The sequence below is a fragment of the Geotrypetes seraphini genome, chromosome 8, assembly GCF_902459505.1.
Source record: "Geotrypetes seraphini chromosome 8, aGeoSer1.1, whole genome shotgun sequence".
Taxonomy (NCBI): Eukaryota; Metazoa; Chordata; class Amphibia; order Gymnophiona; family Dermophiidae; genus Geotrypetes; species Geotrypetes seraphini.
Genome location: NC_047091.1, coordinates 106225503 through 106241619, shown reverse-complemented (window position 1 = coordinate 106241619; position 16117 = coordinate 106225503). Strand labels below are relative to the sequence as shown.

General features: G+C 41.3%; 1 protein-coding gene across 4 annotated transcripts in view; it reads left to right on the top strand.

Annotated features, from left to right (window-relative positions):
* KDM4B (lysine demethylase 4B) overlaps positions 1-16117 on the top strand; it is a 354261-nt gene that overhangs the window by 181173 nt on the left and 156971 nt on the right. For all 4 annotated transcript variants that reach the window (XM_033955335.1, XM_033955336.1, XM_033955333.1 and 1 more), the window contains exon 8: positions 8966-9103. In XM_033955335.1, coding sequence (XP_033811226.1) covers positions 8966-9103 — 138 coding nt within the window. The remainder of the gene's footprint in view (positions 1-8965; positions 9104-16117) is intronic.

Here is a 16117-nt window from a genome sequence, read left to right as displayed (position 1 = left end):
TTTAATCACATGTGGTTCAACAGCCAAGAAATTCTGATTGAATCATCAGACTTGGGGCTTGTGCTGATTTGTTCTTTGTGATGTGTCCATGATTTCAGTTTGCCCTTGTTCTTTTAAAAAGTAGAATTGTTGAATGAAATGAATACCCTTCACACTAAGTGACAGTTTTCCTCAAGTTTTATTGAGACCTTAAGAAAGAGATAAAATATTAAGTATGAGAACAGCTTTTTCAATTAAGAGAGCTTGCAGGAGCAGTTGCTGCCCAGACTGAACAAATGCAACTATCAAATAGATATGCGACTGTGAAGCAACACATCATTCATTGGGAAAGGCAGTCACCTCCCTGTGTTAGAATGACAGCCTGATCGCTTAATCTAAATTCCATAGGGCCGTCAGATCAGTGAATATGACCATTTATAAATCTCTGGAATGGTATTTACTTTTGCAAGAAAAAAGACGGATCAATAATAAAGGTTTTTAATAATTAAAAATGTGTATTTCTGTAATCTGCTATTGATTTCTCTGTTTGTTCTGCAATAGCTCATAGAAGTTAGTAAATTTTGGTCTTTGTTTGGTGAGTGGCAGCTTGTGCTGGTTTTCCTTCAGTGGTTATTACTTTTCTACATGCTCCATCCATCATCCCAAGTGCTTTCTAATTTATTGCTGGGATAATGTTGAGCGCATTGACATAGAGGACATGCGCTCTGGGGTTAAAATGAAGACACATAATCTTCTTGTCTTTTTAAGTCACTAATCTGTCCTTTAGTTGGGTGGGGATGTTATTGTAAACTTAGATGCTCTTCAGAGATGGACAGAGCTCGGCCCTTTCCCAGGTTCTTTAGAAGAACAGGCATATTAGTTTAGAACTTCTGGCTTTTCTTCTCATGTTCATATTTAGCCTCTTTTGTTAGAGTTAAGTTAAGTTCTAGAAGATTATTCTCTAAAAAAGAGAATTCTCTGTTTTGTCCCAGTCCCTCATAAGATTTAAGAATATGGATGCTTCATAGTAGTAGTAATTTATTTTTCTCAGCCAAATCACTGCTGTACTAGAAAGTCAGAGGTACTTTTTAGAGACACTAGATAGCTATGCAGGCCCTGGCACTGAATATTTGCCGAGACTTGCATAACTAAGTGGTTTAATTTAGGACTGCTCTTGAGCTGTCCTATATTAAGCCACTTATCTATGTGGGTGCTAGCACTGAATATTACCAGCACCTGCATAACCCTTGACTCTTCCCCAATGCTGGCCCTGACCTGTCCACTTTTTTGTAAGGATATTCAGTGGCACTCTCCAGTTAAGTCCTCAAAAGACGGTGGTATATAGTACATTGTCTTTACAGGTGATACTCAAATAGCGTTGAACAAAAAATTGAAAAATTAAAACACCTGACAAACTTCATGTAAGCTATTATTGGAATATAAAAGTACTCGGAACCCTTTGAGGTAAAAAGACCACAAACGGGGTCATGCCCCTAAATGTGCCTCTTATCTTACATTCAATCACAGCACTTAAACAGACTTCAACTGCAAAATCTATCCATCAGTTTCCTACGTTTGTAAATAGTGTTTTAATACACTTATCTTATAAATGCTTCTCATGAATGTTTGGATTCTGATGCATTTTACCAGACTGGCTTCCTCAGAGAACCCACTTCAAGCTATGCTTTCAACATCAAAGTCGTCTTGCGTTCTGAGAAGGGGCTGCTAACCCTCTCAACAAAGTAACCACACAGACATACTCATGCAGAAAATCACTCTATTTTTTATTAGTAATTTTAACTTAAAATCAATCAAATTATAATTAGTATTAGCCTTATTGTGAGAAGCTAAATCAGCTATAATCTGCATGAGGAAGAATTGTACCATGCAAACACTACACAGCACTGTACAGTGAATTTTTTTTAATTGTTTATTTTAAGCAAAGCACATAACAAAATATGTCCCATTAAAGGAACATAAAATACAAACCAATGGTATCATTAACAAAAAATAGAGCAACAAGCATATGTCCATTGCAATAAAAATATGGAAGTAACACATCTTTAACATATATTTAAATATATCATCTGCCCCCCATCCCCTTCCCTCCCCCCTCCTCTCAAGGGTACCTGGGGTTAATAATATACATAACATCCTCATTTCCAAAATTTTTAGCCATATTTCCGTCTCTAACCATCCCCTGAATCTTCCTTTTCTCTTCAATATATTTCCCCCAGATATCTTTAAATTGTGTCCATCGATTTGTCAAAAGAGCTGATAATCTATATTTTTCACAAACTACTCCTAATCGATCCTTCATATCTCTTAATTTAGGAGCATTGGGATTACGCCACAGTTGAGCCACTGTCAATCGAGCAGCTATAAATGCCAAATTCATAAGTTTAGTTTGAGCAAGTGACAGTCCCTCAATCCCCACTCCCAATAATGCCCTCTCAGTTTCCCTGTAGAACATATAGCCATAATATTGAGATGAGATTATTGGATTTTAATACGATGTGCTAATATCTTACCTGCTCGTTTTCCCGATTCAAAATGTTTAACTCTAAGGCGGTCTAAGTTAAATTGAATAGTTTCATCTTCCATTTTTCCCAAAGCCATTCGTATATCCCTAACTTGGATCTTAATCTGCTCTCCCCAACCCCTTCTTATGTTGTGCTACTAATCTCATCAAATTCTCTCTCAATTTTTTCTCCTCTAATTCCCGAGTCATTTTCTTATGTGAAGCCATAGAAATAAATTCCCCCCTTAAGACAGTTTTTAATAATTCCCAAATCATAAAAGGTAAATATTGATCAATATTATTATTTGCTAAAATTTCTCTACTAATCTGCTCTGTCCTCTGAATTATCTTTGGATCTTTTAACAAATTATCATTTAAGTTCCAATATCGCATCCCTACTCTTGGGTATCCCCATAATAAATCCAACCATGTTGGGGCATGATCTGACCAACTAATTTTATCTATTTTAGCATCAATAATTTTACCCCCAATCCTTTATCTAAATATATCATATCAATACGTGTATATTCATCATGAGGTAGGGAATATTCGATATAATCCCTTCCTAACTGGTGAGTAGCTTACCACCCATCTGTTAGATTTAATACTTCTAAAAATTTTTTGAATAATTTTCTATCTTTTTTTAAGTCTATCATCCTTACTGCCCATAGAATCCCATCGAGGGTCTATCACTGAATTAAAGTCCCCCTCCAACAAGTAATGATCCTTCTTGATACTTCAAAATAATACCCTTCAAAAAAATTTCCCTTGATTAACTTTTGGTGCACACAAATTTGCCAGGGTCACCTTCTCCCCATTCAAGTCACCCACCCAAATAATCCATCTTCCTCCCTCATCTCTTTTATACCCTAAATACTTGCTGTGTGTGTATTTTCCCTTCCTCTTCTGTCTCCCTAGTAACCATCTTTGTCCTAGTCCCTTTGCATGCCTGCATGATTTTCTTTTTCTTCTAACTTTCTCAAGGCCTATTCTTTCTTTCAGCCCCAGTCCTTCCTTGTGCATTGACCATACTGTGTATGAGGTGCTACCCAAAAGTTCGGAGGAATTCAATTGTAAAAAAAAAAAAGTTGCTTACCGAAACCCCTAGTTTCCACTGTCTCCTTCAAAGTAGTCCCCTTGAGAATGTATACAGCAATCCCAGCATTTTTCCCATGAGTCCATGCATCTATGGAAGTCATCTTAGGTGAGTACCTTGAGGACCTCCTGCGATTCTGCATGGATCTCTTCAATTGTGTTAAAACGGTGCCCTTTCAGTTGTATTTTCATTTTGGGGAATAGGAAAAAATCACAGGGGGGCAAGGTCAGGTGAATAGGGAGGGTGCGTAATCACTGTAATGTTTCTGGAGATCAGGAATTGTCGAACAACAAGTGATGTGTGAGCTGGCGCATTGTCATGGTGGAGTAACCAATGCGCCTCATGTTCAATTTTTCCGACAACATTCATTGAACTGTCCCGTATGACTGTCCTATCTCACACAAAACAAAAAATGTGGAAACCAACAATGTTAAAAAACCTTCTTTTTATTTCTTCAGAAAGCATTTAAAAACACTATCCACAATTTGTGTTCCAGGGACCCAACACGGGCTGTGTTTCAGTGAAACACCTTCCTCAGGGGTCCAATGGAGGAAGATATGATCGAATAGCCTTGCTAACCAAATGTGGAGGTAGGTGATCGCAGCTTTGAGGGTGCTGCGCAACTCTCCGGACTTATGGTCTCCAAGTATTTCCCTAACCAGACTGGCTAATAAAAGCCACATCTCCTCAATTAGTTGCCTTGGCAACCAAATTGATCATAGATTTTCTTCAACAACTCAAATTCGAAGTCAACTTTCCAAAGTCTCAACTTCAACCTTCACAACATCTCCAGTTTATAGGGACCATACTAGATAGAGCTTATCCTTCTCAACAGATACAAGACACTTTAATTCATCTTTGCAAACAAGTCTCCACTCTGCAAACACTTCCAGCCAGACAAATGATGTGACTCATAGGCCACATGGCATCCACAGTCCATGTCACACCTCTCTCACCTTATTCAAGAAGATCAATGTCATTTCACCTCTTCAAAAATCTCTTCAGTGGTGGATGAACCACATCAAAAAGTTCTCACCATGGATGCATCCATGTATGCTCGGGGGGCTCACCTGGATGGCCTCAAGACACAGGGTTATTGGAATTTGCAAGAGAAATCATTGCATATCAACCTTCAAGAATTAAAAGCCTTTCAAAATGCTCATCACTTTTCAGAATACTCTATCGAGCCACATTGTCCTAGTTCGAATGGACAACCAAGTCACGATATATTATGGGCTCCCAAGTCGCAATATATTATGGGCTCTCTCCTTCTTTGTCGAGAAGCCTAGCATATCTGGAATTGGGCAATTCCTTGCAACATATTTCTAAAGGCTGAATATGCACAAGGAAAATAGAATGTCCTGGCCGACAAACTCATCAGATTCTTCCGGCCACACAAGTGGACTTTCAACTCCAGAGTACTCTGTTACATTTTCCAGTTATGGGGAACTCCTCAGATAGAGCGGTTTACGTCTCCCCTCAATCACAAGCTGCCTCAATTTTGCTCCAGACAATGCACTCCACAACATCTCGAGGCAGATACATTCCTTCTGGATTGGACAAACAAATTTCTATATGCATTTCCACCAATTCCTCTTATTCTGAAGACCTTGGTCAAATTCAAGAGAGAATCAGCCACCATGATCCTGATAGCTCCTTGGTGGCCCAAACAACCTTGGTTCTCCCTTTTTCTTCAGCTAACTGTTAAGGATCCAATTCCACTACAGATCTTTTCATTTCTACTCACTCAGAGTCATGGATCCATGTTACATCCCAAACTATAGTCTCTACACATGACAGCTTGGTAAATTTCAGTGTAACTTCAATAGATTTTCATCTTTCTTATCCTGTTCAAGCCATTATTGCTGCATCCAGAAAACCATCTACCCAGTGATGCTTTCAACAGAAGTGGACATGTTTACCTCTTGGTGTTCTCTTCATCACCAAGAACCTTCATCCTCTTCACTTCCTTCAATTCTGGATTACCTTCTCCATCTTTGCACTTCTGGCCTCAAAACCACTTCTGTCAGAATTCACCTCAGTGCTATTTCTATGCTCCTTTCAACGATAAACTTCTGGCCACTCATCCCATTGCCGTAAGCTGAGGAGTCCCATATGTGAGAATTTTGGATATACCAATGAGGAGGCTTGCTAAAGTAAACTTGAACTTAAATGAAACAGTATGTTTGAGTGTAGCCACTGAGGTTTTATTTAGATATTTATATTGAATCTTTGTAAAATGCATATGAAAGAAAACTGATACAAAGAGTAGATGGAGGTGAATAATTGTTAAAAGTGAGGTATAACTAATTTTGAGCTTTGTGATAAGATTTTGGAGAATTCAATTTGCAAATCCAAACAGATCTTTCTTTGGCACAACCCGCTGTTTTAGATTGACAATTCTCCTATATTTTGGCCTACTTTTGGATCAACTGGGGATTTGGCTTATTGGTGATGTTTGTAATTCATCTTCTCAGCTCCTATCCTTTGCTGACCTTCAAGCTAAATATGCTCTCCCGACTTCGGCTTTTTACCAGTGGCTTCAGCTTTCTCAAGTAATCAAAAAATCCAACGTCCTGCAAACTCTCACTAAAGACATGCCCTCAATTGTACCTCTTTTTACTATATTTTCTGTAAAAGGGAAGAATTCTTGGGAAATTGACTTCCCTTGTCACATTTCTGAGAAAGATTGACTTCAATTTTGGTCCAAAACTCTGAGAACCATTTCTTTAGTCAATTCGATGCAATCCATGTTCTTTTTACACCATAGAGCAAACTGGACACCTCAAAAACTTCACGTAGCTGGACTTCTACCATTGTTGGAATTGTAAATTACTTCCAGGAACTTTAATAATAATAACAACAGTTTATATACCGCAGGACCGTGAAGTTCTATGTGGTTTACAATGATTACAAAGTTACAGATTGAGTAGTATTAACAGAGTTAAGATTTAGTGGTCAGTTATTGTGGGGAGAAGACGCTGATTTATAAATTGACAATTATACAGAATATTGTTTCTTTTTATACTTTAATATAATAAGTTCAATATAAAACAATTCAAGGCTTGCGTGGATGGAATCAGGTGGTTTGTGGGGATGAGGACCGAGCTTACGGGGATTAGTCCAATAAAATGGTATTTTCTTATTTCTCATTATTTGTTTTATTTTTATTTGTTAATTTGTAAAGTGGTGATTGTTATGTATCAGTTTTTTCAAATTTACATCTACTGTCTTTATATTTTGCACAGTATTAGAGGACATGTATTACTGTTTTTGTGGTGTTGCATTGTATGCAGTCTGGTTTTTTGGCAGTTCAGTTTAACTTTTGTCTACATATTTCTATTTTTAGTTTGATTATTCTGTATTGGGCGAGGGTATATCTGTCTGTGTGTATGAAAGGGGCATGGCTTTCTGATAGCATCGACTGTACAGGATCAATTGACTGTGCAGGATCTGGTTTGTTTAGTTTTACAATGTATGTGTTGGTGTTCTAGTGCTCACTGCAGTGTTTAAGATGCTGCTTTTTCCTAGGTACACTCTTGTTGTGCGATATGTAGATTGTTACTAAAAATCATATTTTTCATATAGATTGGGGGGTGTCAAAAAAAATGATGGGCCCCGGGTGTCACATATGGTAGGTACGCCACTGGCAACAGATATCATTTGGTAGCAGATTCCAGAGGATAGGAGTTTCACAGCAAAAACAGAATCTCACAAAAGTCAAGTTTCCTGAGTCACTAAGTGACAAGCTGGTTTGTTGCTGAAGAGTGTAAATTTGTAGATGGACTAGTGTTTAAGCCCGTTACATTAACGGGTGCTAGAATAGATGTCTGTCTGTCTTTCTTCTGCTCCCCTGTCTCTTTCTTCCTTTCTTTCTGTCTCTCTCCCTGCCCCATCTATCTTTTTTCTTTCTGTCTCTCTCCCTGCCCCGTCTATCTTTTTTCTTTCTGTCTCTCTCCCTGCCCCGTCTATCTTTTTTCTTTCTGTCTCTCTCCCTGCCCTGTCTATCTTTTTTCTTTCTGTCTCTCTCCCTGCCCCGTCTGTCTTTTTTCTTTCTGTCTCTCTCCCTGCCCCGTCTATCTTTTTTCTTTCTGTCTCTCTCCCTGCCCCATCTATCTTTCTTTATTTCACCACCACCCCTTCACTGCTCCCCTTATCCAGCAACAGCCCTTCTCCCTTTGTTTTACCTCCCCCCTGTCCATCAGCACCTCTTCCTGCTCCCCCTGTCCAGGAGTAGGCCTCCCTTCCTTTTTTCCCCCCTGTCCATCAACACCTTTTCCTGCTCCCCCTCCCTTCCTTCCCCCCCCAGCAGTCTGCAATAGTTACATTTTTGAACTTTAAAAAAGCTGAGAACATTGTTATCAAGAAATAAATGCTTCAAGTCAAGCAGACCTTGAAAATCCAGCCCTGTTTCATTTCTGCTGGCATCTTTGTGTTGAGGTGGCTCCTCCCTGTCGCTTTCAGGCCTTTTCCGGGGCACGTTAACCAGCGTTAATGTGCGCGAGCGGCTCCAGCACCGGCTTCTCCACCCGGACCCTGGACACGCGCCACGCTCCACCCCTTAGCTACCCGCGGCGGCACCTTTAAACTGAAAAAATAACTCTGGCAAGGGAGCCGGCCAACTGGCAGTTGAAGTCGGAGCTTCGGTCTGGCCTGCTCCCTGCTCGGCTTGGCTTATTGTATTGTTTTAGTTGAAAGACGCGGCGGCGGCTCCTCTCATGATCCCCACTTGCGTTGGAAGTCCGACACAGGCGGGGATCGTGAGAGGAGCCACCACTGCGTCTTTAAACTAAAAAATACAATACGGCAAGGAGCAGGCCAGAGCGAAAAACAGCAAGGAGCAGCAGGGAGCAGGCCAGACCGAAAAACAGAACCCTAAGCCGCGCATGCGCACTCCTACCTGCGGGTCGCTACAGCTCACGGAAAACCGGCGCACGCAGAAGGAGTGCGCATGCGCGGCTTAGAGTTTTATTATATTAGATGGTTTTGTATTTGCCTTTGGAAATTATGATAAAATACTTTAAACAGAAAAGTTTGTCTAAGGTAGAGGGGGATACCATTAAAGAGTGCTTTGTGAGCTGCAAACAAGATCTTCAATGCTGGAGGCAAAACATGCTCCAGCATTGAAAATCTGGGATTAATTTAGCTTGCAGTTGTGAGCATTTATAAACTCACTTACTGCCGTAGGCTGAATATCGGTCCCAAAATTCCTAAACTCTCTGAATTAGGCTCCACAGTTTCTAGTAATAACTGTTCTCTAATGTTTTTGCTGCAACTGGTCACTTTTGCCATTAGTTTCCCTAGTGTGTGTAAGCTACAAAGGTTCTTCCTCTTAGTAGTATTTATAGTCTGTTTTGTTTTGTTTTCAGATAACCCAAGAGGCTGGAGAATTCATGATAACATTTCCATATGGTTATCATGCTGGATTCAATCACGGATTCAACTGTGCCGAGTCTACAAATTTTGCTACACTGCGATGGATTGACTATGGCAAAATGGCCACTCAGGTAAGTGGTGATAGGAGAGAAATTTCATGCAAGTTTTTGTTGCAGTTTTGCATTACCAGATTATTTGAACAGCAATTACCAGATTATTTGAACAGTTTTGCATTACCAGATTATTTGTTCAACATTTTTGGGAATTTAATAAGTATTTTTATGACCAAAGGTTTTTGGTAGTTATTAGTTTTTTTTATAACAGTTTTGGTTTTACTAGTAGCTTAAAGCAAATGCATTCAGTTTTAGTAGATATTTTCCTGTTCCCGAAGAATTTATAATCTTAAATTTGTACTTGAAGCAATGGAGGGTTAAGTGACTTGCCCAAGATCATAAAGAATGCAGTGGGATTTGAACAAGACTTGGTATGAATTCTAGAGAATGATACGGGGACAAATGTTCACTGTACCGTCCCCTCAAGTTTAATTGCAATCCTTGTCCCTGCCTCATTCCTATAAGCTCTGCCTTAACCATACAAGCCTCAAACACTTATGATTTTAAAGTGTTTGAGGCTTTTTCAGATAAGGACAGAGCTTGCAGGAATGGGGCAGGGGTAGGAAAAGAACTCACTGGGATGGGAAAATGAGTTTCCATGGGGACAAGGAAAAATTTGCCTCCAAGCCATTCTCTAATTCATTCAACTGCTCTAATCATTAGGCTACTCATCCACTTGTGTTTTGGGCATATGCTGTTTTTTGAGAAACTTTTCTCTGTAAAAGTTTTCTCTTGTGGGTCATGGAAAGGTGTAACCACTGGGATATGCCAAAAAAATTTAATCTCATCTCGGCCCCCACCCCCCCCCAAGTAAATGAAATATCTGTCCATCTAGCACTGCTGCCACAGCGTGACTCTGGCCTCCCCAAGCCAGTGTGGGACCTCCCCAGCTGCAACATTTTGATACGTTTGCAATGACCTGCTCTCACAGGAAGTCATCACACCCCACTAAGACACTGACTTCCTATGAAGGTAGGATGCTGGAGAACCATCAGTTAATCTGCAGCTAAGGGGACCCACGCTACCTTGGGAAGGCTAGATTACCAGATGCTAGGGTCCACCTTGGGGGTTAGCGCTCAAGAAAAAGATCTGGATGTCATTGTAGACAATATGATGAAACCTTCCACCCAATGTGCGGTGGCAACAGCAGTCAAAAAAGCAAACAAGATGCTAGGAATTATTAAAAAAGGTATGGTTAACAAGACTAAGAATGTTATTAGGCCTCTATATCGCTCCATGGTGTGACCTCACCTGGAGTATTGTGTTCCATTCTGGCCGCCTTATCTCAAGAGAGCTAGCAGAACTAGAAAAGAGAAGAGCAACCAAAATGATAAATGGGATGGAACTCCTCTCGTATGAGGAAAGACTAAAAAGGTTAGGGCTCTTCAGCTTTGGAAAGAGACAGATGAGGGGAGATATGATCGAAGTCTACAAAATCCTGAGTGGTGTAGAACAGGTACAAGCAGATCAATTTTTTAATCCGTCAAAAATTACAAAGACCAGGGGACACTCAATAAAGTTACAGGGAAGTACTTTTAAAACCAAGAGGAGGAAATATTTTTTCACTCAGAGAATAGTTAAACTCTGGAATATGCTGCCAGAGGTTGTGGTAAGAGCGGTTAACGTACCTGGTTTTAAGAAAGGTTTGGACAGTTTCCTGGAGGAAAAAGTTTGTAGTCTGTTATTGAGACAGACATGGGGGAAGCCACTGCTTGCCCTGGATCGATAGCATGGAATGTTGCTACTTTTTGGGTTCTTCCCAGGTACTAGTGACCTGGATTGGCCACCATGAGGCCAGGCTACTAGGCTAGAATGGATCATTGGTCTGACCCTTTAAAGCTATTCTTATGTTCACACTGTGGCAGCAGCGCAAGATGGACGAATCAGGAGGGAATGCTGCCTGTCTGGTGGACCACTAAAACCCAGCAAAAGTGGCTAGTTTTCTGTTTACCAGTCAAGCCGAGGAGACACTGCTGGGTGGGCCTTGAACGAAAGTGGATGGGTCCAGTCCCACCCATGGCTACGCTGCTGTGGGTCAGGGTAAAGTGTAAAATAATTTTGCTTTTCTTGTAAGAACAGAGCCAACTTGCAGCTTTAGGTGTGTGATCTTTGGACACACATGTTTCATATTAATATTGAAAGTATAGGCATGATGCTTGGGACCATTGCAGCCCTAGTTGTGTTTCTGCTGGTTAGAGAGCACCACTGGCATTTACAGGAGTGTTCTTTTAAGGAGTTGCCTGCCCTTCTCTTCAGTACTGATAAAAGAAATAGAGGTCCAACCCCATGGTCTATGGTTTGTTTAGGACAATAGTTCTTTACCCAGCTCTTGGGACCTGCCCAGCCACTTCAGGACATCCTCAGTGAATACTCATGAAATAGATTTGCATGCACTGCCTCCACTGGGTTAGAGGTAGAGGCTTGGTTGAGGCTTTCTTTTGAGCTGCAACCTGTCTTCAGCATGTCATAAGGTATCGCCTAACTAGGGACAAGCTTAGCAGTCTCATAAACTTTCTGTTTAGACAGAGATGCTCAGAAGAGTGACCTCCATCTCTGTAGCAGTGTAAAGGTGAACTGTCAGTCTACTTTATTTTCAAAGTAATTTGCAGTTTGTTGTCTCAGGGGAACCATTATTAGCCAGCAGATTTGACATCTGTACTCCATGCTTGTTCTAAAATAAATTCCTCTTAACTCTGCAAACATACATCTTAACCAATTTTTTTATTGACATTTTGGAGAAGTGAGACTATTTGGGAATTCTGCTGAGAGCTCAGAGCATAAAAAGGTGCCATCAATCCTACTTGAGTCCCCTGGTCATTCGTTGTATTCAGCTAGTGTTGCTTGAATCTAATTCACACTGGTCTCTGTGGTGGTGCAAGCAGCAGCATCAGGGGACTTGAGAATTATGGAAATGAGGAGGAGGAAAAGGGGAATGCATAAGTAAATGCATTCATGTTGAATTGTGGATATAGACTGATGGGAGGGTTGGAATCTAGAATGTATTTATGGCTTCCTGGTCCAAAATGTTCCATTTCAGGGTAATTTGGATCAGGCAGAAAATGAGGATTGATTTCAAGGATCTGGATGTGGATCTGTTTAGTTATGGGCATCTTGTTACTAGGAGGGTTGATTGTTGAATTTATATATTTTACAAATTATTTTATTCATATGTAATTATTATAAATTTAAAAAACCCTCTTAGCCTTTATTACAGGAACCTTTCAATTACTTTTTACATGGTGGCTGGCAATTAATATGTATACACCAGATTTATAATGAAAAGACAAGAGTACTCAGCAAGCAAGTGTGCTAAATGTTGTTTGATATTAGTAGCCAAATCAGATACATGTCTGAGACTGTGACCTAACTACTTAGGTTTTATTGGAATCTAGCTCCTGCCTGTTGGGTAACTGTCTCATTTCTAGGTATGTTGACAAGCATTCATCAGATTCTAGGCCTCGTAGATGAAATGTGGGAAAATTAGGAAATTGAAGAGTAGAACACTCTTTTCTATGTTGTTATGAAGATGGGATGCATGTGCTCTTAATTGGTTAAGTGTCCAGGCTGCTTTTGATTTTGTGTGAATATGAACTTTTATCTGTTACACATGAATACTTTGACTCGTATATAAGGCTGGCATGTCTTACTTCTGAGATCATGAGCAATGCTTGGAGAGTTCTACTTCTGTTATCTCTCCCAGCAATGAAGTATCAGACATTCCTCTATCTAGAGGAGATCCATAGGACTTATTTACAATGCTATATGAGAGAAGCACAAGAACCCAAAATCTTTCTAGATTTGTTTATAAGTTTAGTAACAATTAAATGGAAGTTTAGATTGAATATTAAAAGCAATTTTGGATGCAGCCATGTGTTCACAAATAAGTGACACTGGGGAAGTACAGTTTGAAATTGAGCCTCTGTTCTTACATTGTTAGTTGACCTAGCGTGAAATTACTGAACAAGCAGTCAAGAAAGCGCTATGAGCAAATACAGGGAAGGGGGGGGGAAGGTTGGTGGAGGCAAGTACAGGGAATTTATCATATTGAGGACACTGCATCCAATTTATTTCCTTTTTGCTCGCTAATGCCTTTGCTTCTAGTCTTCATTTGAAGACAGTCACTAAAGCTATGAATTCTACTTCATGTGTTCATTAACAGGTAGATTATTTTAAGTTCACCAGCATGTTGAAGGGATTGCTGACTTCATAATTTCTGAATCTGTTTCATTTGGAAACCAGAAGTTCCCCTACAGAGATCTAGGTCATGGATTTGACTCTGATTTTGTGAGTTTGATTCTTGGAGCTTATAAAGCATCTGCATAGTCTAGCGTTATCACCAGTGGTGGTGCATGGGTGTTTACCTTCACAGAGTGTAATTCCCCAGCGAAAAGCTTTGCCGCAGAAACCAGAGTTCCAGTCAGAAAAAGACTGGGATGACTGGGGGTTACGGTCAATGCCTTTACTCCATCAAAGTGAATCCACAGGTTGAGAGGATTCTGAGTCTCAGATGGGTCTCAGCTGTAGAACAGGGAGAGGACCCAATGGGGTGCAGACTTTTCAAACCAGCAGATTTAATGGAAGTCATTACTGTATCTATGCAGCAATTAAATTTGGCACTCCCACAGACTTCCACAGCTCAAACTTCACTTACGAGCAGCTCTAAGACCCAGACCACATTTTTTTCCTTCATATCCAGAGATAACCATGATGTTGATGAAGTACTCTGAGGCACCAGAGGGCCCCCTGAGGGGTTGCCAAGGCTTGACAGAATTGTACCCAATAGCTCTTAATTTCCAGCAACTTTTTACCCCACCTAAGTTGGATTCATTAGTAGGGCAAGTATCATTCCCTAGTGAAGAAGGAGTGATATTAAAGGATGCATAGGACCGCAGTTTGAGGCTTTAGTTCTGGGTCTGAAAGCGGCGGCTGTGGTGTGTAAATGCCATAAGATGCTGCACTGAAATCTGTCCACAGATAGAGTGCATTCCCCCAGGTGTTACTATTGGTGTGGATTTTGTAGCAGATGCCCTATAGGATGTTTTTAGGGTAATGAGCAAGGTGTCATCTTATTCTTTCTCAGCCTGAAGAATGCTCTGGATCAGACAATGGGCAGGAGATTCCGCAGCTAAAGCTAAAATACTTTGAGCAGGCTCATTTTCAGAGGGCAAATGCTCTTTGGCAAAGGGTTAGACGACCTTATGGCCAGTATGGCAGATCAGTGTCCTAAGTCATTGCTAGACAGTAGACCACAAATCCCAGGGGAGTCCAGTCATGGATCCTTTCGTAGTCACAAACGGTTCCACTATTCAGCAGTTGATTTCTCTGTGCAGAGATCATTTTATGAATCTAGATAGAGGTTGGGGGGCTCCAGACAAGCTTAGATGTCCAGTTCCTGCTCAGCAGCCATTCCCAAGACGTCCCAATGATGCCAGGCCAGAGCCCAATCTCCTTCGACTAGGAGGGAGACTCTTGGAGTACAGGGAGACTGGGCGAAGATTTGTCCAGATGAGTGGGTGTCAGACATTATTAAAGAGGGCTAAAAGCTTGGATTTCCCCCCCCCCCTCTTCTGGACTTTTGTAGATTCTCCCAATCGGCAGGCCAGAGAAAGCAGCCAAAATCTATGCGATGGTAAGATAATTTCTGGAGATTCAGTCTGTGGAGTGTGTACTGGACATAGAATCAGTCTTAGGCAGGCACTCTATATACTTTGTAGTGCCTAAGAAAGACTCAGTAGACTGGAGACCACCATTTCCCAAAGCTAACATATTTCAGTCAATAAATTCAAAATAAAATGCTTTTTCCACCCTTCTAGTATGGAGATTGTTTTTTCCTTCAAGTTGGTTCCAATTTCTCTTTGTTTGCTTTTCCATCTTCTGCAAATTCTTCTTCAAATGCTGTCCATTTGTCTTTTCTCCTCTTTCTTGTCTTGCTCTATTCCATCACTACAACCACCTCTGACATATATGTCGGTGCGTCTTATGCAGCAAAGATAAATTTTTTAAATACCCCCCACCCACCCCGTCATATATTTTTAAATGTCCCGTTGTTGGGGGTACTTGGGCTGACTGCCGCCTGCCCCCCGCCACTGCTCCCCATCTGCCTGTTGTTGCCGCTGTGCCGCAACTACAGGAAGGTAAGGTAAGGGCCAGCGTACAGCAATTACACTTTGCCAACCCACAAGCCTTCCCCCGTCATCAGAACTGACGTCGGGGGAAGGCTTATGGGCTGGCGACGTACAATCACTGCACGCAGGCCCTTACCTTACCTTCCTGGAGTTGCATTGAGCAGTAGCGGATCGGAGCAGAGGAGGAGGAATTGGTGGTATATAGGCAGGCTTCGGCACCGCAGGGAGGGAGGAAGGTAGGCTTTGCACCGCAGGGAGGGAAGAAGGACGAAGGAGAAAAGCTGGAAGACCGTGAGGAGGAGGGGGCTCAAACTCAGAACATGGGAGGGAGGAAGGACGAAGGAGAAAGGCTGGAAGGCAGTGAGGGGGAGGGGGCACAAACTCGGGACATGGGAGGGAGGACAAAGGAGACGGGCTGGAAGGCAGTGAGAGGAGGGGGCACAAACTCAGGACATGGAAGAGAGGATGAAGGAGAAAGGCTTGAAGGCAGTGAGGGGGAGGGGGGCACAAACTTGGGACATGGGAGGGAGGGAATAGAAAGGGACAATTGTTGGGCCTTAGTGAAGAAAGAAAGGAAGGAAGGAGACTCATGAAATCACCAGACAACAAAGGTAGGATAAATATTTTATTTTCAATTTAGTGATCAAAATGTATCAGTTTTGAGAATTTATATCTGCTGTGTGTATATGAAAAATGAAAGGAACAGGGTGCAGAGCCTGGCAGGGAGTGAGGGGGGGTGGCTGGGTGCAGAGCCTGGCAGGGAGTGAGGGAGGCTGGGTGCAGAGCCTGGTATATATTAGTACACAATTTGGTTCAGAATGGGTTTTTATCTTGTTTTCCTACTCTAAATCTAGGGTGCGTCTTATGGAGCAAAAAATACGGTAACCTCCTTTTTTTCTTTTCTACC